General features: G+C 43.7%; 3 protein-coding genes across 6 annotated transcripts in view; all 3 read left to right on the plus strand.

Annotated features, from left to right (window-relative positions):
- Nucleotides 1-13,275, plus strand: part of hoxa3a (homeobox A3a) — a 29,350-nt gene extending 16,075 nt beyond the window's left edge. For 2 of the 4 annotated variants that reach the window (XM_084484937.1, XM_084484938.1), the window contains 3 exons: nt 6,010-6,073; nt 9,869-10,460; nt 12,294-13,275. In XM_084484937.1, coding sequence (XP_084341063.1) covers nt 9,986-10,460; nt 12,294-13,081 — 1,263 coding nt within the window. In that variant the 5' untranslated portion in view covers nt 6,010-6,073; nt 9,869-9,985 and the 3' untranslated portion in view covers nt 13,082-13,275. Of the gene's footprint in view, nt 1-4,640; nt 4,770-6,009; nt 6,074-9,868; nt 10,461-12,293 lie in introns of those variants that run through there. The other 2 variants (XM_084484939.1, XM_084484940.1) reach the window with 2 other exon arrangements.
- Nucleotides 13,276-16,527: 3,252 nt separating this feature from the next.
- Nucleotides 16,528-19,609, plus strand: hoxa2b (homeobox A2b). Its single transcript, XM_084484450.1, has 2 exons — nt 16,528-17,698; nt 18,357-19,609. The coding sequence occupies exons 1-2, from the start codon at nt 17,335-17,337 to the stop codon at nt 19,112-19,114; spliced, it is 1,122 nt and encodes a 373-aa protein (XP_084340576.1). The 5' UTR covers nt 16,528-17,334; the 3' UTR covers nt 19,115-19,609.
- Nucleotides 19,610-23,020: 3,411 nt separating this feature from the next.
- hoxa1a (homeobox A1a) lies at nt 23,021-25,466 on the plus strand. Its single transcript, XM_084484941.1, has 2 exons — nt 23,021-23,829; nt 24,470-25,466. Exons 1-2 carry the CDS (start codon nt 23,219-23,221, stop codon nt 24,828-24,830), a joined length of 972 nt encoding a protein of 323 aa, XP_084341067.1. The 5' UTR covers nt 23,021-23,218; the 3' UTR covers nt 24,831-25,466.
- Nucleotides 25,467-25,746: the final 280 nt, after the last annotated feature.

The raw sequence follows: 25,746 nt of genomic DNA on the forward strand, positions 1-25,746 counted from the left end.
TTCTGTCAACTGACTTTGTAGCAATATCTGTCACCACGTTATGATAAGTATCCCTTTCAAAGTTTATAGACGTTTTCATCGAATAAATTATTGAATCGTACGCGTTATAGAATACTTTATTTGTTCTTATTGCAGAAACAGCTTCAGGTGCTAATTCCACTACTCGCGTTAGGTCTAAACATCGAAAGGGTTTATAGTGATCCAGCAAACAGTTTTTTTTTGTAAAGTCCATAGCACACATACGTGAATCAATGTTTAACTGTTGTTTGCTACCTGCTACATCCAAACAATAGGAAGTTCAACCAGAGGACACAACCGTCACTGACCAATCACCGACGCGCAGCCCTTCTCCTGACCCCTGACCTTAAGACACTCACAATGTTCAGATCATACATCAGTGTAATACCACTTTGGCTTTTTTTCATTTCGTGTTTTCTTCAACAAACAATGCCCTGAAAAAATTTGTAGACCAATGTCTGACTTGTATAACTAAACGTTTTAATTTTTCTACACATTTCGTTACGGAAAGAGTTTACCTGATGGCCAGGATGCATATGTACAAACAAAATACTTACATTTTGGTATGAATTCCAGCCCTCTTTTTAGCTAATGTATCTTTGGGCAATAGATTGCCGATTACCTTGCACTAGGCCTAATTGAAAAATCGGATAGGCCATAAACAACCGTTCTGGGCGTGAGAGTCCATAGCTGCGTCATTTGCATTTATTCTTAAGTCATTATATGAAATCGTCATATAATGGCCACTAAATTACTATCTTCTATTGTCACAATCATTCAGGGCATACTTCACGCACAGTTGTAGGGATGTGCAAAAGAAATGGCGTTTGACCTGATTGGCACCCATTTTACACAACCTATCAAGATGTCGAACAAGTTAGATTCAAGATTTCCACTCATTTTATACCACAATGGAGGTCACTTCCAGGGTTCTAAAAAATTAATTCGCTCATCCACGTGACTCGATGAATAATGAATGCCCTCGGGTCAGAAATAGATATGAAATTCGGCCGTAATTCCATTTGAAGTGATCCTCGGCAGTGTGCGAGATACAGTTCTGGTGATAAGCTCTAGGTTATTCCTTCGTCCCTGTTGAAGAGCCTTCGTGAGTCTGTGTGAGTATGTTTCTGATTCTCTGCAATTCCTTTCGGACTTCAAAAGGATGTAGTGTAGGCTCACCTGCACATAAGAGTAACGTGTAAAAAACAAAACGAAATAGTCTCTTTTGGTGCCTTGTGTTATGATCATCGCACGTTCATTCAATTCTTCCGGGCGACTAACCATTCATGTTATCATTATGAAAAAAAGGGACAAACACGACGTTTAGTAATACAAGTTTTGGGTGCTGAGCTAGTGTCTGTGTGATTTTAAATAATTGGATAGGCCTATGTATATTATTGTCTGGTTAGCTGTAGTATAAACTGTTTATAGCCTGCTCATGTGCTCAATGATAATGCCAAATACCAATACACAAAAATCTAAACGGGGGGTTCAAAATATGAACATTGGTCTTATAAATATGAGGCCCTGAATGTAGTATATCATACAATAAGAATCCACTGTGTTACAATCAAGCAGTTGATAAATTAGATTACAAAAGCTAAATCAAGTTGGAACTTGGTGAACAACATAGGTCGAATTAAAACAAATATAGCTTATTGCGTTGCATTGGTGATTAAGTAGTATAATTTGTTCAAACAAACTAAAGTGAGGCTGTTTCACCTCCTTCTTTCTTCATATGATTTATGTGTAACTTCGTGTTAAAACTTTAAAATGACAGTTAACTGTTATTTTAAAGTACCATGAAAGATCTGAAAGGCTTGAACACATAAGGGACAGAAGACAATCAATTTGGAGGTTTAACATTACAACGTCTTTATATTATACGGATTATTGGTGATATTAGCATTATTATTGTCATTATTTGTATTATTTATTAATATATTATTAGTATGATTATTGTATTTATGAATTGTATGCTATTATTATTACTATTATCATGAGTCCTAATATTTAAGCAGAGCTTGTTATTAGCATAATATGTTAGTAGGCCTACCTGAAATTCTAGTGGTCTTAAAAAGTATCGTTTCTGTAGTTTTGAAATAGAAAAAAATACAAAAAGCTAATGCAATACAAAAAAATACAAACAAATATTGACTCTTTATTAAAACTAGTAAAACAATTCACAACCATGAACGACTCGCAGTGCAAGCATTGAAACACATTCAAACTCTCATTCTGCCATGAAACAGTGAACCAGAAGGGCGCTAGATTAACTGTTGAATTTCACATTAGCCTTGATGTTGGCGGTTGTAAACCTTCGAGTATAGCATTTATCTTTAGTGGAGTTTATCGGTAACCTAAGCCTACTCGTTAGACCTCCGGATGTCAACATTGTGGGGAGATATGTAGCGCTCTCTGGCCGCCATCCAAAGAGAGAATGGTGACAAGTGGTTTGCGCCTTTAGTTCGCTTTAGTTGTCAGCAAATATGCATTTGCGATTGCATATCTACCTCTATTCAAACAAAGGAGCAGTGTTATAAACGATCAAAACAATACGTTCAAATAATATTTGCCAACTAATTGAACCACAGTTAGGGTCCAGGTCTTATGGGTCTTATAAGGTAGTGTATACGTTCTTAGGAATAAGATCGATTGTCTGTAAAACAAATGTCCTTGACAGACTATGTGCCTTCTTTTCCACGACTTCTTGATTTTAAACTTCACACACTGGTTGTCTCTCCCCGGGTCAGGGAAAAGTTCAGGTGCGGTGGCGAAAGGCTGCGTGGGAGTATAGGGTCTGCTTTCTGTCCTGCGTTACGTTCGCCAAACATTCTCCAGCGCCTCCAGCATTCCCCAACTTTCCGGTTGGATTTGTTGACGATCCTGGATAAACACATGGACCGCGATTTAAAAACAAGTACACAAATAAAATAAGAGAACAAGAAAGTACAAACGTAACCACGACATCCAAATAGCATGCTCCATAACACAATCAAGCTCCGCGTAAACTATCTAAATTGTGTTACGCGTAAACTATCTATTACGCGTTCGGTGCTCTCGGCCATTATATTTGCATTGTGTAGATGCATTGAAAGATATGCTCTTCTTCAGCCCGTGCCTTTAAAAGTTTACTGCTCAACTTGTAGTTTGAGAAGACAAAGGCTGGTGTGGGAGTGGGGTGATGTTCATGTCCGCCCAGAATGATTAATAGTTGTGGCTGGTCTTTTCCACGCCTGCAACTCCATGTTGACGGGAAATAAGCGAGAGAGAGAGCGAGCGAGAGAGAGAGAGAGAGAGAGAGAGAGAGAGAGAGAGAGAGAGAGAGAGAGAGAGAGAGAGAGAGAGAGAGAGAGAGAGAGACACAGAAAGAGAGGTCTTCTGGTCAATACGTTTTGGCAATATCTCAAGAAGCTATATAGGTCAAACACTTATCCAAGAGGTCAAATAACCAATGATGCAAACAATCAAACAAATTATATCCATAGTTAGGGCAGACTCATATAGACATAGTTGGCAAGTTATTGGCCGATAAAAAATATACGATATGATCCCTTTAATAGCGTCATTTTAGATATCGTATAGCCTACTCTTGGCACCGGCCCGCTGACTCCCCTTTGCACCACCCTATAATGTACTACTACATCACTCAGATGATCATAGGAATCACGCAGGTCAATGTAGGTGGAATGGTGATCCCAGTTATAATTCGTGGGGTCACGGACTCATGTTTGGTGGTCTCGTATTTAAAGCTGCACTCTCAGCCCACCGCTGACTGACAGAGGCTATAGGTACATGTACCACTTAGGACCACCGCGGCGCACGAGTCTTCTCAGAAGACCCAACAGGTAATGCTATTGTGTGCTGTGAGTTATAATGCGTCCGCATCACGCACGGCGGAGGCACACACAGGGCGCTATGGCATAACTCATGAGTAAAGAACGGAGGGGAAGCATTGAGTAGGCTACTCGCTTCGGGCTTTTCACTGTAGGTCCTTGATTTCCTAAAGAGGAGATGTTGTAATACCCTAATTAGGACACCCTAAAGGGATGTTTTGGAAGCTACAATCCTCTCCATCTTCCTCAGTGCGAATAGTCTCACCTCGCCGCGCAAACGTACTACTATTACTACTACTACTACTACTACTCCAAAAGCAGTCGATGCGGCTGCATTTAAACTGCACATAATAGAGCAGGTATAGCACACTAAGCTCACTTACCGCTAATGGCCAGTAAATATATGGCACTTTAAAAGTGACAGAACACCCTCTCATCTGAATGGGGCGACATGTGGAAAAAGCTGCTGCTGCTCTGCGAGAGACCCGCTCCTCTTGCCAGATACATTGTAATGTCATGTAACCCTCTTTTTTCTCCGTCCAAACGGATCCGTTTCTCCTCGGGGGCAACGACTGCCTCCATTAATGATTCACGGACTCAAATAAAAGGGATTTAAGTTGACGTTGCGTCACGTGAGCGGACGCATAATAATGTTCCGTGTTATGGCACGGGGAGGAAAAGCGTTGTCCCGGTGCGGGCATATGATGCTGATTATGTGCAAGTTACCCCCACTTTCCGCGAGGGGGGTCGGGGCTTTGTTTTAATCGAGAGAAATAGGGAGATACTGGGAAAGGAAGGTGTAGGAAGAATCGCGGTTTTTGTGGATGGTATTTTACTGCTTTCACGGACGGATATGTTTTTTCCACGAGGACAAAATCCGAGTCCATTCGTTGGGAGGATGGATTTTATTTTGAGGTATTTCCGCCGATTGTTCATTATTGTCGTGAGTTATGGCCGCGCGAGGTTGTGGTCAGTAGAAAAGAGAAGCGGCTCCTCGCCTGGCTGCAAGAGGAGCCGTAATAGGAGGCTATTAATATCAGGATATATCTGCAGGTATCGGGGATTTAACAAATGCACCTTAACGTAGCAAGCTTTTCAAACCAATTATAAACAGATCTCTAAAATGTACAGCTTATTTATTGTGAACAGGTTTGCCAATGACTTGTACTTGCATGCTCAATTATTATAAATATTTATTTGCAATATATAATTGATGAGCAATAAATTACCCTACATTGTTTTTGAAAACAGACTCGGGCAAAGCATTCATTTGAACGCCTGTCCTACAATGTACCACACCAAGGCCTTAAAGTCCTTCCTATAATTGTGCAATAATCTTGTCTCTTTACATGGATTTGTAGAGTAAATGATAAATCAACCGCGAGCCGCTTTAAAAAGTAAGGGAAAGCAGTAGGATTGTGTCGCTCCACGAGGGAAACGAGTATATAATGGAAGACGGAGTGCAATCGAGGACCGCGCGGCCGCGCTGAGGTCACGACGCCCGCTTGTGATTTATGGGCGCGGGGACTCAGGGAAGCCGCCGCGCGACAACTAATGACTATTCGATCAATTTCGCAGCATAGTGGTATAGGAAATACAAGAAACAAAAAAAAAATATTAAACATGTCCTGTTAATTAATAAGCACAAGTTGTGTTATGAGTTTTGTTCAGTGCGATGCTATATGTGATTCAGGTTGTTGTTGTTGTTGTTGTTGTGTTAGTAGACTAGGCTACACAACGCGTGTGTGTCGCTATAAACGAGCTGGCCCTTACTAAAGAGACTTGTGATTCAGACATATTTTTTCGTCATTGTTAGCTGCACTGATAACAGACATTATAGACTATTTAAGCAACCAAAATATAAATAATATAATTCACGGGTTAATTAATTGCTGCTGTAGGCCTAGTGTATTTTTTTCGAATTATCGCAATACTAATGTTTAAATAAACTCCATATATAAACAGTACATTGGTTGACCTATATATTTGATTTGCTGGATGTAGGTACAGGCCCAAGCTGCTTTGAAGCTTATGACTAAACAAACAAAGCATGAATTTAAAACCAAAATTACATAAATAATATCACACATATTATGGCAGTATAAACTGTTGTGCGTGTGAGTGTTAGTCTAAGTGCTCTGACTCTTTGTTTCAGACCACTGTCGAGGTGAACGCAGCAGGCCTTGGTACGGTCGTCCAGAGAGCCTGCTTATCCGCCGGTAAGTCCACACGCCCAGCTCCATATCTGTATCGATTTTAAGCTATGAATGCTCGGTGATAATATCCTTATTCAATTTATAATAACGCGACACGCGCGCCCGCCAAGGCGCTCACAGGGAGAGGCGCGCGGCCTCAGCACATCTCCTCCCCGCTGCAGCGGCAGAACCGCGAGGAGGCTGATAGCAATAATCCCTTCTCGTCCACTTGTCTTTGTCGCGCCATTCATCACTATAAAAATGACGAAGGGAATCGTACCTCTTAGAGCGGGCGCCTTACTCCTTCGGAAGATACTTTCTCGGCCTCTCACATGGTCTTCCCCCAAATATAGTTGGCTATTTCCAACTCAAGCCACCCCTTTTTTTACTCACATTTTCAGAATAAGGCAAAATTGTTTGTGTCTTATTATTCAGCCCCGGCAATGCAACCCACTTAGGCCTACTCCTTTGACATTTAACCCTTAAGCTATAGTGACTTTAAAGAGAAACACGAATCAGCATTTCACCAAAAGACAACGGAGTAAATAATTATACAAATGCCCCCGTACTCCTGTTAGGAAAAGCCACGTTGGCTAAAAAAAAACCTAATGCGTGATTTTGTTTTGTCTCCCTCCCACGCCGGTGTGCTCTACTTTTAATTGTGTCGTTGTGTCTCCGTCCCGAAGCCTCGGACGAAACCAGAAGGAGCTACTGACGCGTTTACAGCCTGAAGAAGCGAGAGGACATAAATCTTGTTTTTTTTCCCTTTGGTCTACAAAAGACACCATTAACATGCAGAGGGATTCCCCGGCTGTCGGCTCCCCTCTCTCCCTCTGATACCTCGCCGCGCGTGCTCCTCCGTCCGCCTTATGAAACCTTATATTTGTATCGCTGAGCTTCTGGTAGCAGTCGTCGTTTTGAAACAGGAAATAAAACAAATTCCATTCACCTTCTTCCTTTCCTGGCAACGCAGTCTCACTCTTTTTTTGGGGTGTTTGCAATCCGATTAGAATATCCCCCTACCAAAAAAACTAGAAGCGACCGTGTCCATTAAAGCCCGTTTTGTGTATGAAAAGAAGGATAGAGCAGTGTCTTGGAGGGCTTGGTTAATGATTAATCGGTGAATAGAAGCTCTGTGTAATCCCTGGGAAACCCTTGTCAGCGGTCGCTCCACGCTGCACTATACACTGGCATGCCCTAATATTTCCTCGCATAGCATTTAATGCAAAGAAAACACATATTTGCAGTGGGCTCGTGTGCATTGTGTTTTTTTTCCACATACACTAACTGATTTAGTGGGTGTGGAGAGGCAGTCACTTGATTTGAACATAGCGCTGGTTAATTTGCATAATTGTTCTTGTCTACGGTGACGCTATGGTTCGGGGGAGTTCACTGTGAGTGTGCATGGTGGACTTGTGAACGACGACATAGTCCAGCATAGCCCTGGTTACGTTTAATATGTGTATGAAGCCCGGGTAAAGCTCGAGCAGCATGTGATAAGTTCAATCGTCAGGGCAGATAGCGCTTATCGTCGTGACCCGAGTGCTCACGCCTGCTTTCGTAATCTCAGTTTACCCATCCACGTCAAATAGGAGAAGGAGAGAGAAGAAAAAAAAGGAAAAGGTGAAAGGATTTCGTTTCTCCTGCACGAGGAGTCCTCCTGGTTCTCTGCCTTTTTTGTGTTGTGGTCGCCAATGCATGGTCTATGGGGCGCAGTCTGTTGCTGTTCAACCCCAGCTGCATTTACCTAAACTTTTATCTGGATTACTGCTTTGATCGATTTGGTCGCTGAATGAGAAATTATTGCGGCGTGCTCTGCATTCGTCGTCAGAGGATAAGGTAAGCAGGCCAGGAATAGGCTCCCTCGGTTGTAAATGGCAGAGTTTGTGTGTCTTGCGGTGATTTATCACCGTATGACTTACATCTCGGTTCAGGAAGAGTTCACACAGTCAGGCAAGCAGATTTCTCTCGCGTGGACCGTGGAGTGCACAGAGAGCTCGTCTGTCTTTTGTGTTGCTTTTGTTTTTTAAGGAAAGATTTATTTTGTTACATATGAATATTCCCGGTATCTATTCCCGATGATCCTTTGTGGAGCCGATTTAGTCATGCGTCCAATTTGCACACAACGGATTAGCCCACCTTGGGCACGGCAGAATATGGGTTTGATTTTTTACAGATTTGTCGGTTGTAATTGAAGCTTCACTGCGAATATGTTGTTCACGATTTGCCATGCCACTTTTACCTTTTAAATATATAATTAGATACTATCTTTGAAATCAAGTAGGCCTACTGAACCGTTGTATAATAATGTTATTTGTTAATGTAATGCCTACGGAGTTTTGGGTCGGCCAAGCTTACCTTACCTTAAGCATAACGAGTTTTATCTTTGTATTTGTTGGAGATAATGGCTATTTGGTCTTATTTTCACTAGTTTTCTTACTTGATTATATTATAAAAGTTTTGTATTTCATATATATTTGAAAATAATCTAGCATGTTTAAAGTATGGGCCTCTTTCACACAAATCATAGGCTCACTCTTTCACACAAATCATAGGCTATGGGCATTAAATATATATGATTTTTTTCATTTTATTATTGTTATTATTATTCTCAGTTACAGTCAGTAACATTAGTAGCAGCCATATGTTTAGTAGGTTTCCCTAGTAGTATGTGTGGTAGTATTGGTATTACATTTGAATGTCTATAACTAGAAACAAGCAGTTATTATTGTTTAGTATTTATTATTGGTTTAATATTTGAGGTCTATTCTAATTATACCCTGTACTCTGCTGGCGTGGACGAGATAATCATCTGATTCAAACAAGCCTAGTGGAATATCCTGCTTTCAAAGAAAGAATCATGTGTTATGTCGATCAAGATTAGTCTTATCGTCAATAAATAACAGCATATATGGACATTAGGAATATATATATATATTTACTTATTGGGGTCCTTCACGGGTAGATTATCTAGGCATCCCTTCTCTGTCTGAACACAAATCCTGGCTGGTTACTGGGCCGCTCTTTCCTCGCGAGTTGTCTCGGTAGGGTGACCCCCATATATCACTGAGACTGGCCACTGCCACCGGCAAACGCCACGGATTGCAGCTATTGTTACGAGCCTGCAAGGAAAAGTTCACTGTGGCCGCGGAGACGCACCGGTGCAGCCCGGTTTTTCAGGTTTCGTTGCGGCGCGTTCACACGTCGCAAAGAACAAAAAAATACTTTTGCGAATGTTTATGCTTCGCGCCAGGTGGCCGTGCAACTAGAGCTCACTGTTTTTTTTTGTCACGATAGGACGTTTGGTTTGTAGTTACAAATAATAATAAACCGTGCGTAAATAGCATGTGCGGTGTAAAAACACGTGCGTGTTCATGCGTTTTAAACCACGACTCAAGAGAATTGAGATCAAATAATAGGCTGCATCGTTAATAGCACTATACAGCCTATTCATTTAAACTAAATTATGAATGCATTATATGTAGCCATGTATGTTCTTTAACATTATTATCTACACGATTATCCAGCGATTGATAACACTGTGTTCGCATTTGGATAACATTTTAACAAAATTGTGTTGCAATGTTGTTTTAAGATTCAATTGTTTTAAAATAAAATGTGAAAACGTTGTAATGCACAGATGGTAATGCAAGGTTAGTACATGCCATTGTGCCCTCCTTAAGCCATAAGGTAAACGGTAATAGTCTACAGGGCTGTTGGCCCTATCTTGCCTCCATAGTCTCCCGTGTCATGCCTGTATTGAAAAGTAAGATGGATCGCCACCATTTCTTCTCCTCACAGTGCTTCTTGTAACCCTAGGTTCACCCGAGGAGGCCATTGGCGGAGAGGCGTCACGTGATCACAGGGTGCCAATGTTATTCTACAAGGGTGTCAAGACCCTGTCAGTTTCTGAAATAAATATTGGGAAACGGCGAGATGCAAAAGGCAACCTACTACGACAGCTCCGCAATTTACACTGGCTACCCGTATCAAAGCGCAAATGGCTTCAGTTATGATGCCAATCAAGTCCAATATCCCCGGGCTTCTCATGTGGAAAGTGAGTACCATCGACCTGCATGCTCCCTGCAGTCTCCCGACGGCTCCGTGGCCTTGCAGAAACAGGGGGAGATGGCGGAGAGCTGTGACAGAACCTCCGCCATTCAGGCGGCCCAGTCCACGGTACATCCCGAAAGCAATCAAGCACAGGTGTCGGTGTCAGGGCCTCCTCCTCCCCCTCCTCCTCCACAATCTCCCGACGCTGTCGCCCAAAACACGAGCAACGGGTCCAACCAGCCGGCTTGTGTAAAGAATGGTTCGCCGACGTCATCGGCACGCAGCAAGCAGATCTTTCCCTGGATGAAGGAATCCCGCCAGAACACCAAGCAGAAACCCACCAGTAGCACCAGTTCAGGTAGGCCCTACACCTGGTGTATGACACCCACAGAAGCACGCGTGCACGCCCGCACGCCCACACGCACGCACCTACACGCACAACCACACACACACACACACACACACACACACACACACACACACACACACACACACACACACACACACACACACACACACAAAAACACAAAACGCACACACAACTACACACAATGGGTAGTAATTGCAGATACACATGTACGAACGCACACACTTTCGGCATGCAAACTATTGATATGATTCAATATTAGTGATTTATAATGGACAGATTGATCTGTTGCAAATCACTCCCCCGTTTCCCCTCCCTCTGTCCTGTACTTGACCCGCTCTTACAGTAAACACACATTATTATGCACACCCCCCCCCCCCCCCCCCCTGCGTGTCAATAAACAAACAAAACAGTTGTCGCGTTATTTTCATTTGTAGAGATCTTGCTGAGTGGGGCGGTAGGCGCTTGTTTACACATGGAGCCTTCAGTTCACAGTTAGATTCCCACGACCCCCGCTCCGATCTGTTATCGCGTGGCTGTGGAGTTGGGGGGGGGGGGGTGTATTAGCTTATAACGGAGCAGATTTGGGTTTCAAACGGGCTGTGACGTCATCACAGCAAGGAGATCGTTGTAACTTTTCACAGATATTAACCTACATTGTCAGGATATTATAAGAGCAAGATATGAAATTCCTTTTGCCCTAATAATATTAGTCCAATCCGTCTTCATGATACAGCATCTAGCGTCTGAGTTCATTACGCAGTTAAGCAATACAAAATGTATTGATGATTAATTGGTAGGCCTATTCATCGAATTAATAATATTAGTAATTGTGCTGAATGGAAACCACATTAGCCCCCAGTGCACCTTCTCGCTATAGATTCACTTAGCCCTCCCTTTTTTTTTTTCTTTTTTTTTTAATTAATATCTGTTTTTAAAGCAGACGAGTTATAATATCACGGTGCATTTATTTTTGCACAGCGGCCGGTAAGAATGTATTAGGTCTTGGCAGTCTGCCATACACCTCTGCTCCTGCAGCCAGATTCCAGCCTCTTGGAAGGTGAGGCTTGTCGGTTGCGAGCAATGGGAGCTAACTTTATGTACCCTGAGGAATACATAACGTATGTGTTCCCATTACACGCGCGCTACCACCATGGGCTACAGGGAGAGATGGGGGTCAAATGGCTTCCAAGTGGCTTTTTTGAGGTCATGTTTTTTCCAGAACGAATTTTATAGGCTACAACTCGTGGCGGTGTAGGGTGCATCTTTGTGATGTGTGATTAGTTTGAACGTGAAAAAGGCCCTCGCACGCGGACTATATTTTAATTGTTAATTGGCTTAGTGGAACCCTGTAGATAACCGCGGTGTTTAACAGCAGGAAGAGGATTTATCAAAATCTCATGATGGCACACACACACACACACACACACACACACACACACACACACACACACACACACACACACACACACACACACACACACACACACACACACACAATCAGATGATTCAGGTTCTGTTTGAGTAATCAAGCCGAGCGTATTTATCTTCAAAGTATATGATCCATTTCTCTGCGCTCCACACTCTTGTAAACCGCACAGTTCATACCCTCCTGGCTTTATGTTCCTCCCTGTTTGTTTGTTTGTGTGTGTGTGTGTGTGTGTGTGTGTGTGTGTGTGTGTGTGTGTGTGTGTGTGTGTGTGTGTGTGTGTGTGTGTGTGTGTGTGCGTGCGTGCGTGCGTGAGTGTATGTGCGCGTGCGCGCAAGTGTGCAGGGGTGTAATGTATTATTGACTAACATCCTCTCACTTTCCCGCCCTAACAGTAGAGAGTTGCCCCGGAGACAAGAGTCCACCGGGGTCTGCGGCGTCGAAAAGGGCGCGGACAGCTTACACGAGCGCCCAGCTGGTGGAGCTTGAGAAGGAGTTCCACTTCAACCGCTATCTCTGCCGGCCGCGGAGGGTGGAGATGGCCAATTTGCTGAGCCTCACCGAGAGACAAATTAAAATTTGGTTCCAGAACCGCAGGATGAAATACAAGAAGGATCAGAAGGGGGTGGGGATGATGCCCTCCCCTGGCGGCCAGTCCCCGCGCAGCCCCGGGGGTTCCGCGAATGGCGGAGGAGGAGGATACCTCAACTCTATGCATTCTCTTGTCAACAGTGTTCCTTATGAATCACAGTCGCCGACGTCGTACAACAAACCCCACCAAAATGCATACGGTATCGCGACGTCATATCCCCCTCCGTTGAACAGCTCTCTGAACAACTGCCCGCCCTCCCAGAAGAGGTATGCTGGGACGGACTCGGCCACGCCCGAGTATGACGCGCACCCTCTCCAAGGCAATGGCAACTACGGGACGCACATGCAGAGCAGCCCCGTGTATGTTGGCGGAGGCTACATCGATTCAATAGGCAACTCTGGGCCCTCCGTGTTCGGTCTGACGCATCTCTCGCACCCGCCGTCCGCAAACATGGACTATAACGGAGCAATCACAATGGGCACCAACAGTCACCACCACGGAGTGTGTGATCCGAACGCGACATACACAGACCTTACGCCGCACTATTCTCAGGGAAGAATTCAGGAAGCGCCCAAACTGACGCATCTGTAGCGGTGTGGCACAGCCCGCCCCATTGTCTTATACTTCCAGACAAATTATGTATTTCTTTCTCAACGACCTCCTTGTGGCTTCCTCTTTCTCTCTGCTTTTAGTTTTTTCTATAGTTTTTTTGTGTGAAATAGCTTAGGAAAAATAATCACGCTTGCTTGAATTCGTCTCTATTTACTTGTGTCATTGTTCCACAAAAGCATTATTTGTGCAGTGGGTGGGGAGGGGGGATGGGATGAGGGGGTGCGCAACATTATATGCATACGCCTATTTAATCTTTTGCCGTTGTTGTTTTAAAGTCAACAATCAAACAGGGTATTATGAACATATTTTTATGCTATTCATTTTTAATGTGAATCTGTCCGTCGTTTTATTTATCCGCATTTGAAGAAATTGTGTTTTGCATTTTGTTGCACGTGTGGAAGGATTATAGGGAACCACGAGCCGGGTTCACGTGGAATGATACATTTTCAGAAGGAGGGTCTTGAGCTTACACATGACCCCACCCCCTCCCCGCTTGTGTTGTTCATATTGACCTTCTTATGTTATTTATTTTTTTATTTGAAAAATAGAATAGTTTAGTATTATTTGGAGGATGTAATTGAGCGTAAAGTGATCCGTCCCAATTCATAGACCTACCTGTAGTTTCCATCAGTTACTCAGCACCAGACTACTTTATGGTCGCTGCTATGGTTCTGTGTGTGTGTGTGTGTGTGTGTGTGTGTGTGTGTGTGTGTGTGTGTGTGTGTGTGTGTGTGTGTGTGTGTGTGTGTGTGTGTGTGTGTGTGTTGGTGTGGGTGTGAGCGCGCATGCATGAGTGTGTGCGTAGGCGTGCGTGTCATTTTTTTGGGTTTCTTGCAGGAGTTTTTATTTTTCTCTAAGAATGTAAAATCAATCAATCATGCAATAAGGGTGGGAAGCGTTACACATGAACAATTTCTTTTATTGAACAGAGAGAAATAAATATCCTCTTTTTTTATTTCAAACATTCCATGCTGCTCCAGTTTGAATAAATAAATAAATGAATTAAGAAATATATATAGATTATCTTCAGTCTTAATGTGATACGTTGCACACGTTTACATAAATGGCCGACAGTGTAAAACATCGAAATAAAAAAGAAATGCTAGCATTAGAATAAGTCAAAACATTGAAAATAATAATTTAAATAGGCCTATTCGATGTAAAATTTAATTTAAAAATACAGAGACCCACAAAAGTAGCTCATAACAAGGTTTAGGTATTTAAATGAGGTTTAGCATTAAAAGCTACAACAACACAAATATGGAATTGGCACATTTCAAACAAGGAAAGGTTTGTGCACGTGTGTATCAAGAAAACGTTTTTTTTTATTTGGTTGAAATGAATTGATAAAATGTTTTGTTACATCCAGAGAAAAGGCTGGCAATGTTGGCCTATTCTTAAGCTCCCGAAAACGCTCACGTAGCCTCCACTCCGGATTCTTAACTGCGTGGGCACAGCCACAACGGTTCCCAGGTCCTTCTTGAATATCTGCAAGAATAGAAAAAGCATAATGAGAAATTGCGCAAAAAAATAAGAAATTTAGAGATCCTGACGCGCTACAAAGACCCCACACTCCAACACTATCACCCTTTACTTCTTTATTTGGTCGATTCCAACGTAAATGCAGGAAACTGCCTCTCATTTGAAATGCATCAACACTCAGCAAAGTTATCAGAAACGGCCCACCATTCAAAGTGAACATATTTTAGGGCAATGCTAATTCAATATGCTATAGGCGACATAAGAAATGGCGACTGAAGTCCTACATCATTTTCCAAACCATTTACCAACCAGACCAATGTGTACCAGAACATTTCTATTCGTTCAGAATTGCCATTCTGTTGTAGGGCTACTTAATTACGCAGCTAATTATTTCCAAATGGCATAGCCTCGCTTCTTTCGTCCCTTTCTCGGGCCTTTTGAATTATGTGGATGTTTGAATTATGTTTTAAACGTGTTGTTACATATTCCACTCTGACTTGCTCATCATTTGATGTAGCAACTGTTCTCCGTTGAAAATGATTGATATTGGAGGGCATGAACATTACTGCCCCCAACATATGGTTAGCAGGGGAACCTAGAACAATTGAACCATGGTGTGCCTGTGAAAAGAGATGATGTATATGACCAAATCTGGATCCAGCATGCACTCACACGCGGTTAAGCACTCCGATACAAACCAACAGCGATGTCTAACCGATGTTACACGCACAAATACGATTATGTCCATTTTTTATTTTTTTATTTGATCATATTCCCCATTCACTTATTATTGTCCAAGACGCTGTTAGGCAAACTGTGTAGGCCGACCATGAATCCACAGAATGCCTCCACCCACTCCCTCTCCCTGCACACAAAGGCTGCAATTCCCAACGCTGCTTTATCTCAACCCAAAGAAAAAGCAACAGCAGCCATAAGGTCACTATCATTAGAGTAAGCCTAAAATAAAATAAAACGAATAACAACGAATTCCCTGAATACATTGACAATGGAAAGCTCCGTTTCTGCTCCACCTACCGTGTGCGCATTGTGGCTCGTCACAAGGTAATCCTTGCGCCAGGTTGTTCGATTATTTTTATAAACATATTTAAAGATGTCCCTCCAGCTATACGCCGCCTATTACTGAGAACAGAGACTGGTTCCAATCTGAGTGACCAGTGTTTCTCGCTACTTCCTGGCTGCATTTGATCCGAGAGAGAGTTAGAAGCCTTAAATGTGTTCTGAGGGCACCGAGCTGTCAGACCTTTTGGCGAGTAAGATTGATCGCGCACAGGCTTCCAGGACTCTTTGTTTGGTATATAAGCAATAAACAGAACGAGGCCTACCTCTTCTCTTCCTTCCCCTTTCCCACTCACTATTTCAGTTTTTGGGAGAAAAGAGACTTGATGAAAAAACATCCTAAAAGGTGGCTTTCTCAGAGTATTCAGTGGCAGCCATTACACCGCATAATCACGGCGGGTGGACTCATAGGTAAAGACATCTAATCTCCATCAGCATTACATCTTATTTAAGTAAAATAGTGTTTCTAAATTGTTGTTTCAGGTCCAAATAACAAATATGCCCCAGTACGATACGATTTACCTATTGCTTGTGCATCCAACACCTTGCCTGATCTCCTGAGTCAGAGCGCTCAATTGTCATGTAAAGAAGCCTATATGCGACTGCAGTTGTACTGCCTACTTTTTTTTTTTTTTAGAGAAAATGGTAGCTGACTTCCATTTGTGTTATTGTGTCATTTTGTGTTATTTACACATGTATTAGGCCTACTACATGCAGTGTTCTTACAGTAGTGGGTTGTATTTTCACACAATTCTTGAATAATAATAGGCCTACACCGTTTATGGTGCGGTGATTTGCTACAGACAATATCAGTAGCCAGCATCTTTCACGTGTTGCTGCTAGATATTTGGATGAAATGTTATTGACCTTTCTTATAGTCAATGGATCTATCGGGACCATATCACATCTCACATTTCAGTCTTAAGAGAGAAATATGTTATTCGGTGTGTGGGCCTGAGCTATGCAGTTAGTATGACCTATATTTAGCACCTCGGATGAATAGTGAGATTTATGGGCACTTTAACACTGAGTCAGATATTCTTACTGTACGTTTGTTGGGAGATTATTTCATGGCTTTCAGTTTGACTCGCCTGTATGAATAGCTAGATTGGCTAATGACCGCAGGCTTAGCGTGAGGCAAAGCTACTGGTGTGATTTGTGTGTGGTGGGGGCGTTCTCGACTGACATTCTCTAACAATAAGAGAAAGAGGAGTGCACGAGCCCGCGCACCCCGCAAGCTACTTCCCAGTAATACCGAGCGTCAGCCATTCTTAAAACATTTGGTAGATTAGTGGAGTGGACTGGGGAAGCGAGAGGAGGATAAACTAACCGGACAAAGATGTAAATAAAAACAGTCGTCCCCACAGAGCGAGGCGGTCTTCACCAGAGTTTTTTTGGATCAATCAGGCAGACAGTGGCTTCTTTTGATTAAACACTAAATTGTCATTGGGCAGAAGTAATCATGTGACAGGCAATTCGGTCCAATTTCAACCTTGTCTCCATGAATTCAATAGTTTAATAGCAGCTCGGTCCCCACACGGCCGTAATCATTGAAATAGGAAAAAAGGACACGAGGAGATTTTTTTAAATGTTTTTTTCTCTCTCTTTCTCACTGAGCCGCCACATTTATAAAAATACTCGTGCAAACTTTCCTCGGCTCTCAGGGAGCGGAGATGAATTACGAATACGAGCGAGAGAGCGGTTTTATCAATAGTCAGCCGTCGCTTGCTGAGTGCCTGACATCTTTCCCCCCTGTCGGTGATTCATTTCAAAGTTCATCAATCAAGAGCTCGACGCTTTCACGCCCGACACTTATTCCTCCTCCTTTTGAGCAGACCATTCCCAGCCTCAACCCGGGCAGCCACCCGCGGCACAGCCGGCCTAGGCATAGCCCCGATGGATGCAGTCCACTGCCCACAGCCTCCTTACCCCCGGAGTACCCATGGATGCGGGAGAAGAAAGCCTCCAAGAAGAACCACATGCCAACTTCCACCGCCACCACAATCTCGAATGGACCTATGTGCTTCTCTCCAAAAGGTGGGTGATTTTTGAATTAAAACTAATTAGGAATATAATTAGTAAGGAACAAGTGTGGTGTTTATTAACTATCTGTTGCTAAGTTGGAGCCCAGGAGTAAAAGGCCCAACACCGAAAAGGCATATGCTAAGGGCACTCCTTGGGTTGTGACAAGCATAGTTGTATATAACTTAGCTGTTCAATAATGGAAACAATCCTATGGGTGAAGCAGTGTAAGCTACTGTACGATGATTTATTTGATTTCAACGCTGCCCCTTCACCGCCTAGCATTGCCAGAGTTTTGATATGTGACAGTAATGAAGAGTGATGGAGTGCTTTTCCCGAGAAGGGCAGCTGGAGCATTCATTAGATCCCCGCTCTACTTCTAGGCGCCATTGTCTTTAAAGCACACATTTTAATTGTTTTACGTTTTTGTTGATCTCTTTGCGCGTAAAATGTGGTATCCAACGTGGATCGCTCACAAATATAACACCACATAATCTGTGCAAACGTATGCTTGTGTTTGTGGAGCCAGCGGCCATTTTGCTGCAGTGACCAATGAGTTGTGGACTACCCTCCAGTAGTTTATACCGACTGTGTTTTATAGCCCTAACTGCGTGCTTTAGTTTAGTTTGCTTTAATATCCCACTAATTTATGGTGCTGCTGTTGTTATTATAGGCTCGCCTGAGATTCTGGAGAGTGGTGGTGGCGGAGGAGGGGGCTCCCGACGACTGAGGACAGCCTATACTAACACACAGCTGCTGGAGCTCGAGAAGGAATTCCACTTCAACAAGTATCTCTGCAGACCGAGGCGAGTCGAGATAGCAGCCCTGCTGGACCTCACCGAGAGGCAGGTGAAAGTGTGGTTCCAGAACCGACGCATGAAGCACAAGCGTCAGAACCACAGCAAAGAGAACCACAACGGAGAGGGGAAAGCGCCCGGCTCCGAGGACGGCATCCACAGCGACGAGGACGACGAGGGATCAATGTACGAGAAGAGTTGCAACCCTGGGAACGGGGCCCTGCTGGAGAGAGATACCTGCTCCTTTCAGCTCAACCCGCTCGGTTCAACGCAGCAGCTCCAGAATGTAGGCCCGCACAATAGCGAGGTTGCGAGCTTTACAGTTTCGCCACTGAACAGCAATGACAAAAATCTGAAACATTTCTCCAACCCGTCACCCACTGTTCCAGGCTGCATGTCAACAATAGGCCCCGGCTCTGCATCTGGCCCGGACAATGGTGACTGTCCCACAAGCCTGGATCTTTCTATACACGATTTCCAAGCATTCTCTTCGGATTCTTGCCTTCAGCTCTCCGATGCAGCCTCGCCAGACTTGTCAGAATCACTGGACAGTCCAGTGGACATATCTACGGACAGCTTCTATTTTTTCTCGGAGTCTCTTACTACGATCGACTTGCAGCATCTAAACTATTAAGTGAATTCAATCAAAAACGTGTTTCATCAGGGACGGTGCAGCCAGGCTGTGATGGTATTAACCATAATGTTAGTTCTGTTTCTGGTTCTGTATATCCGGGACAGTTATTAATTATATTAAACATGGAGATTAAACCAAGGTAAGGAAGAAAGTTTATAATTTAACATTAAAAACAACAACCGTTCATATAGTTACCATTACAAATTGTTCTCCTTAAATATAATTTCTGAGTGTATGGGAAATATATGAAAATATTAGGCAAATGGAACCTGGTAATTTTTATTTTTGTATAGCTCCAATGTCTTCAATATTTTTTTTAGAATACAATTAACTTGCTACAAATACCTTTTCGTGTGTCTCTTTTTTCTCGTGCACTTATACTTGTTCTGTTTAAGGATATTTAAAAGTACTAATATGTTAATGTGATTGATTAGCACCCAATGACCTCATGCAAAATGCTATACGTATACAGAGATAATTATTTACGGCTTACGGCTTTAATGATGAAAAAATAGTAGAATAAGCTTGTATGCTTTTGTACATAGTCATTACAAATATACATTTAAATATAATTTTTCAAAAACCAAAAGAGTACTGTGTAGTAGGCTACGAACATTTCGAACAGACCATTCTAGAAAACGAATAGGCTTTGAAAATTGTAAAACTTTTACTTATTAGGCCTACTTTTTTAAATAGGCCATTATAAAGATGCCTAATCTTATCCTCTAAATTTAACAAATTCCTGTGGTATATTTGTGTTGAATTAAATTGACTGCACTGGTGTTTAAACGTAATCCACGGTAAGGGCTGTATTATGCTGAGAATAGTAGGCCTAGGCCTATAGTATTTTTAGGGCTATAAACAAAATAAACACTATAAACAAAAGAGTATTGTACCAGCAAACCCACAACAAATGCTTTAAAAGCATTTATTTAGAACATCCAAACTCTGTCGAGTATAAAAAGTAAGTGGGCTATAACCACTTAGCTAGCAAGAATGCTCATGGTGCACAACTCTTTAGCACTGGGTGCACGCGCCGGCGAACACGGCGCGGGTGTTTGCCTTCGCGAGCTCATAAATCAAGCCGTGGCATGAATGAGACGGACAGAGAGCAATTGTGACGCAATGTGCACAAATAAAACCCCTCTTACATTTTCATATGCTTCTCCCATAGCCACGAAGAAAAGGAAGAGAGGCTCGGCGTACGTTTGGCAATAATTCATTTTTATAGCTTGTTTAAACACGCATCGCGCGGCGAGAGTAGTGGTAGCAGTAGCGGCCCACCCAAGCTAAGACTGCATCCCTCCTCGGTTGTTAATAGTGGGGTGATTCAAAACAGATTGCATGGGAGGCCGACTTATTTCCCCTTGTAAACTTTCATCAAAAAATAATACATTATCTGATGGAAATTGTATAGGTATATTGGGTATTTTTATAGAGTGTGATAATGCAAATAAAATAGCAAGTTTCCTTGCTGGTTCTGCAATGGTGGTAAAGAGAGCAATAGTTGGACTATTACTGAAGTGTAGCAAATGTTTTGTTAATGGAAATATAGTGACTTCGCTGAATGTGTATGTGTGTGTGTGTGTGTGTGTGTGTGTGTGTGTGTGTGTGTGTGTGTGTGTGTGTGTGTGTGTGTGTGTGTGTGTGTGTGTGTGTGTGTGTGTGTGTGCAAAAAGCTAACAACCACCAGTTGCAAACACACTGTGGTCGATTCATATAATCATCTACAGATCTGAATTCTATATCCTTGTGAGTATGTTTATCAGCGTCCAGTATCTGGTTTATCGAATATTCTGGAAACAATAAGCAGCTACCATTGACTGTTTGAACATATGTGTGAGTCGAACATGGGTTAGTGTGTGTGTGTGTGTGTGTGTGTGTGTGTGTGTGTGTGTGTGTGTGTGTGTGTGTGTGTGTGTGTGTGTGTGTGTTCGTATGTGTGTGTGTGTGTGTGTGTGTGTGTGTGTGTGTGTGTGCGTGCGTCCGCGTGCCTGCGTGCGTGGGTGCGCGCACGTACATATTCCTTTAGTACTATCCCCACAGAATTTTCGAACCAATAATGACTGAAACGAACTAAGGACCAGTAACAAAATCATTCCGAGAGAGCGCGCCTTTTCTCTGCGCATGTGCTCACACAAAGGGCTCGGAGCTCCGAGCTCTGCCGTAGGGTTGCACAAAGTTTGGAGAAGCCAGGGATTCATGCGCCCACGCACTCTTTTTCGGGAACAGAGGCAGCTGGCGAGAAGAGGGGGGGGATGGGGAGAGAGAGACCGATATAGGGGTCCAGTAATAACGGTCCTCTATGGGAAATAGCCTACACTTATGTGTTTACAATAAAATAAAAATACATAAATAAGAAAAGGTAAAAAAGATAGACTCTTTCACTTCAGGCAGGCTGGTGTTATATTCGGCTAATGTCATACTTCCATACCTTCTAAAGCAAAACCTTTACTCTGTACAACCATCTTAGTTTAATGCAACCCGGAGAAAAACAACAACACAACACAAGCAATATATTCAGTAAGTCGACTTACAATATTTTATGCACACGGTATATATGATGTAAGCCATAATACCCTTTATTTGGTCTAATATTTAACGCGGGACTTTAGAAAAATCATTATTTCAACTATTCTCTTTTCTTTATAATCACACTGAATATGGGTTTGTTATGGCATGTGTCATGTTTTTTGGGCAAAACGTCCAGTAGGGGCGCATATCCATTCCCCGACAGCCTCTCTCACCCCTCCCTCCCTCTCTTTTTTTTTCTGCTGCCTTCCTCTGTGTGATGATTGGAGTGCTGTTCATCGGCTATGCGACTACAACATTTTTCTATACAACAGCCTCCTACGCACATATTCGCCTGCCTTTAGTCTTTTCAGCAGTTCTTTTCATTAAAACCAATTTCTCATCATGGTTTATTTGGTAAATAATCTTAATAAGACAAGCAGCAACCCACGTGCACGCCTCGGGTAATATACGTGCGCTGACTCCAGCGACAGGGCTCGCTATCAAATCAAATCACCTGATGAGTGTACATCCATAATTAAAATGTCTTGGCGTGGCGGTCTATGGTAGACATATGACCTCGTGACCCTATGCCAGGAAAAAAAAACGCACAATATACCGTGTCGTAATGCCATTAGTGACGTTCCCTCAAGATGAAACAGCAATAGGGCATTTTCACCATGACCTGCGTGGGAAAACAAAGAGCATGCTATCACTAACTGTCATTTTTTGAAATATGAAATCCTGTCCTATTAATCTGCATCGTAGTCCTCCACCGCAGCACTACTGTGTTTTTCAAAAATCGGGAACATACATCGAGCACATAAAACAGGACGGCTTTGATCACAATCACGTGACAATAGCACTCAACATCCACGCCTTCCAAATGGAAGCTGCGCCTCCTCAAAAAGAGACCGTTAGACGCGCGCATACAAAGAAAATAGGGTGCACGCACAGAGGACATTCTGTGACACGCTCAGGCACTTCAACATACATACCACGCACTCTCTCTCTTTCTCTCTGTCACACACACACACACACACACACACACACACACACACACGCGCGCGCGCGCGCGCACACACACACACACACACACACGCACACGCACACGCACACGCACACACATGCACACACAAATATCAAATATATTCCCAAAATGCCATACCTTGTTTCAGTGTGATGATATTCACAAGAAAAACCGCTAAGATGCAACCTTTCCCGTTCCCTGCTCCCCGTGCGACCCTGGGGCTGCCCAGTGCCGTCTGCCTCCCGGCTCATTGTTTGCCCAGCCAATACATTAGTGCAGACGCGCGTCACCTTGATCGACGAGCGCGTGGAATTTAAATACCCTCTCAAACACCAATCTGTCACCGCGAAAGGGGAACGGGACAAGTACCTGACTGGCTGACCCCAGGCCACGTGACAGCAAGCGTTTATTGATATCGGCACACGCACCCCCTCCTTTTTTTGTGATCGGGAAAGAGTTTCCCAAAGGTAAACGTTGGCACGGTCACTCAGGGTAAAAAGGGAGATTCGTCACCACCTGTCTCCTGGCGCACCGTCCCTCAGTCCGATTAAAACAATGCGACAATGAGCAGCTTCTTAGATTACTCAGTGATGAGCGGAGAGGGCGGCTCGTGCTCGGTCAGGGCATTTCACGCTGACCACGGGATTACAACTTTTCAGTCCTGTGCTGTTGCCCTGAACAACTGCGCGGCGGATGACCGGTTCACGTCAATCAGGGCTTCCCCAGACAACGTTTCCCACCAAGCCGGGTCATACCAGTCGACACCCGGGTCTCTTGGTTTGGCTTACGGGGCCCATCCGGCGTGTAGCTATGGGCCCCAAAACTTCTGCGCAACCTATAACCATTACACGCTCAACCAGGAAGTGGAGTCAGCAACAGGGTTCTCTTCGTGCGGCCCCTTGATGTACTCTGGGAATATCTCCGCCTCCATGGTGTCTCAGCATCGTCAAGGTTACGGGGCTGCAGGCTTGGGCCAACTTCAGTACGCCCAAGCCCCCTACGGCGGCGGACACGAGCAGGGCAGCCTCAACCACTTCGCCGGGTGCTCGAGCTCTCTGTCGCCGCTGCACGCGGGCCACCTTGAGGCGTGCTGCTCGCCTCTGTCCGAGGGCGCGTCATCCGCACAGACGTTCGACTGGATGAAAGTCAAACGGAACCCTCCTAAAACAGGTGCGTGTGTGAATATGTCATGGGTGGCGCTGAAGCTCAATGGACGTGGTGGTTACTGAGAGTGAGGTAGCTTATATCGATATCAACGAGTCGAGATGGAGTTGTTATGCTGCCTGATAACAACCGTATGGAACTTGTAGTGTGAATGTATGAATGCCGTGTCATGCTGGTGTTATAAGTAACAATTAAATCCGGGGGGGGGGGGGGGGGGGTAATTGCCTGGAACTCTTTTAGCAAAGTAGGCCAACATACTGGGATCACGTGATGTACTGCGTCCAAACTTTCGGGGGCTGAGAGGACATAAATCAAACCCCTAAATCTCAGGTGACCAGTCCTTTTGCAAAACAAATTATCGCGCGAGTGCGTAAACTAATCCTTTACTTTTTGCACATTTGCATGATTAAGCAACAGTAACAGTGACTAACGGGGCCACGGGGGACGTGTTTTGAGAAACACATTCCGATGTGCACCACCAACACCAACACCAACTTCTGCGTAAAAGTGGAACAAGCGCTGCTGCTCGTTGTGCCAACAAGTGTCTCTGCACTCTGAATGTGATCTAATTGTGAAAAGTTATGAAAGTATTACTGGTCCCCCAGTCAACTAGCTCGTTCATTGACGGTTGCAATTTCATCTGCAGGTAGGTCAGGCGAGTACGGCTATGGCGGACAACCGAACACGGTCCGGACCAACTTCACCACGAAGCAGCTGACCGAGCTGGAGAAAGAGTTCCACTTCAACAAGTATCTGACCCGTGCGAGGCGCGTGGAGATCGCGGCCGCGCTGCAGCTCAACGAGACGCAGGTGAAAATATGGTTCCAGAACCGCAGGATGAAACAGAAGAAGCGTGAGAAGGAAGGACTGTTGCCGGCTAAAGCTCCTCCCACCGACCCGGGAGACAGTCAGGACAAAACAGACGACGCATCATCAGAGAAGTCTCTCTCGTCACCGTCCACTCCATCCCCTACGCCCTCCACTGGGACGGATCCTTACGTTTCCAACTGAACGGTGCAAGCCAACCTACACGTGTGTGTTCACGCAGGACTACCAAAGTCACGTATCCAAGGTGTGATGGCGGACATTTGAGAATGTGTGACTATGGTTGAATTCATGCACATGGACACAGTCACACTGACAATAATGTCAACTGTTGAATGTTGAATTGACTTCTTCAAAATGTGTTTTCCGTGTTTGGAAAACCAAAGCATTTAGATTAGAGATGACCAAACATGGGTTTGGCTGCCCTTTTTGAAATATATTTCTGAAATACAGTGAATGTGCCACCGTATCCGTAGTATTTGAATGTGTCACTATATTATGTACAAAGGAAACAAATACCTCATGTGTGCCAAAGTTGTAAATCAAAGACAAAGTGATTGCACTTGATGTCATGATCACAATCAAAGAGACGAGACCTCGTGCAGGCCTATATTGTTTTGCTGTTCTATGTTCTTATTTAGTGTTAACAGTCTGTCATCCCGTTGTGTCTGATCTATGTGTAACTATTTCGCGAATACCAATCTGGATGGATCACGTGCGATATTTGCATGATGCGTACACCGCTTTTGAATGGGACTCTGGACACTGAGTTTTATCAGTTTAGGGTATGTTACACGTCGCATTTGCTTTTCTTTCGTATCGTCGGGGCAAGGTTTACGGGTCAAACCATGTGCATTAAAGTGATTTTAGAGAAAAAGAAAAAAAATGTTTGGTATCGGTGTTTTTGTCGAGGACAACTTCAATGAAGATAGTTTATGTGATACTGGATGATGCGTCATGCGTTACTTGTAAAACGGGTGCTGAGTTTTTTTTTTGCTTTGGTCAACGGGTTGACCCTGTATTCCCTTCTTCGCTTGATAATACACGTGTTTAAAAGCAGACTTGTTCATTTCTCAACGTTGCCCTTTGCGCGCCGTGGAAC

Source organism: Micromesistius poutassou (genome assembly GCF_964030765.1).
Source record: "Micromesistius poutassou genome assembly, chromosome: 20".
In the NCBI taxonomy this organism is placed as follows: Eukaryota; Metazoa; Chordata; class Actinopteri; order Gadiformes; family Gadidae; genus Micromesistius; species Micromesistius poutassou.

Coding starts and splice junctions, on each gene's coding strand:
- hoxa1a (XM_084484941.1), top strand. CDS start 23,219: ATGAGCAGCTTCTTAGATTACTCAGTGATGAGCGGAGAGGGCGGCTCG. Junction 23,830..24,469: donor AACCCTCCTAAAACAGGTGC/GTGTGTGAATAT, acceptor ATCTGCAGGTAG/GTCAGGCGAGTACGGCTATG.
- hoxa2b (XM_084484450.1), top strand. CDS start 17,335: ATGAATTACGAATACGAGCGAGAGAGCGGTTTTATCAATAGTCAGCCG. Junction 17,699..18,356: donor TATGTGCTTCTCTCCAAAAG/GTGGGTGATTTT, acceptor TTGTTATTATAG/GCTCGCCTGAGATTCTGGAG.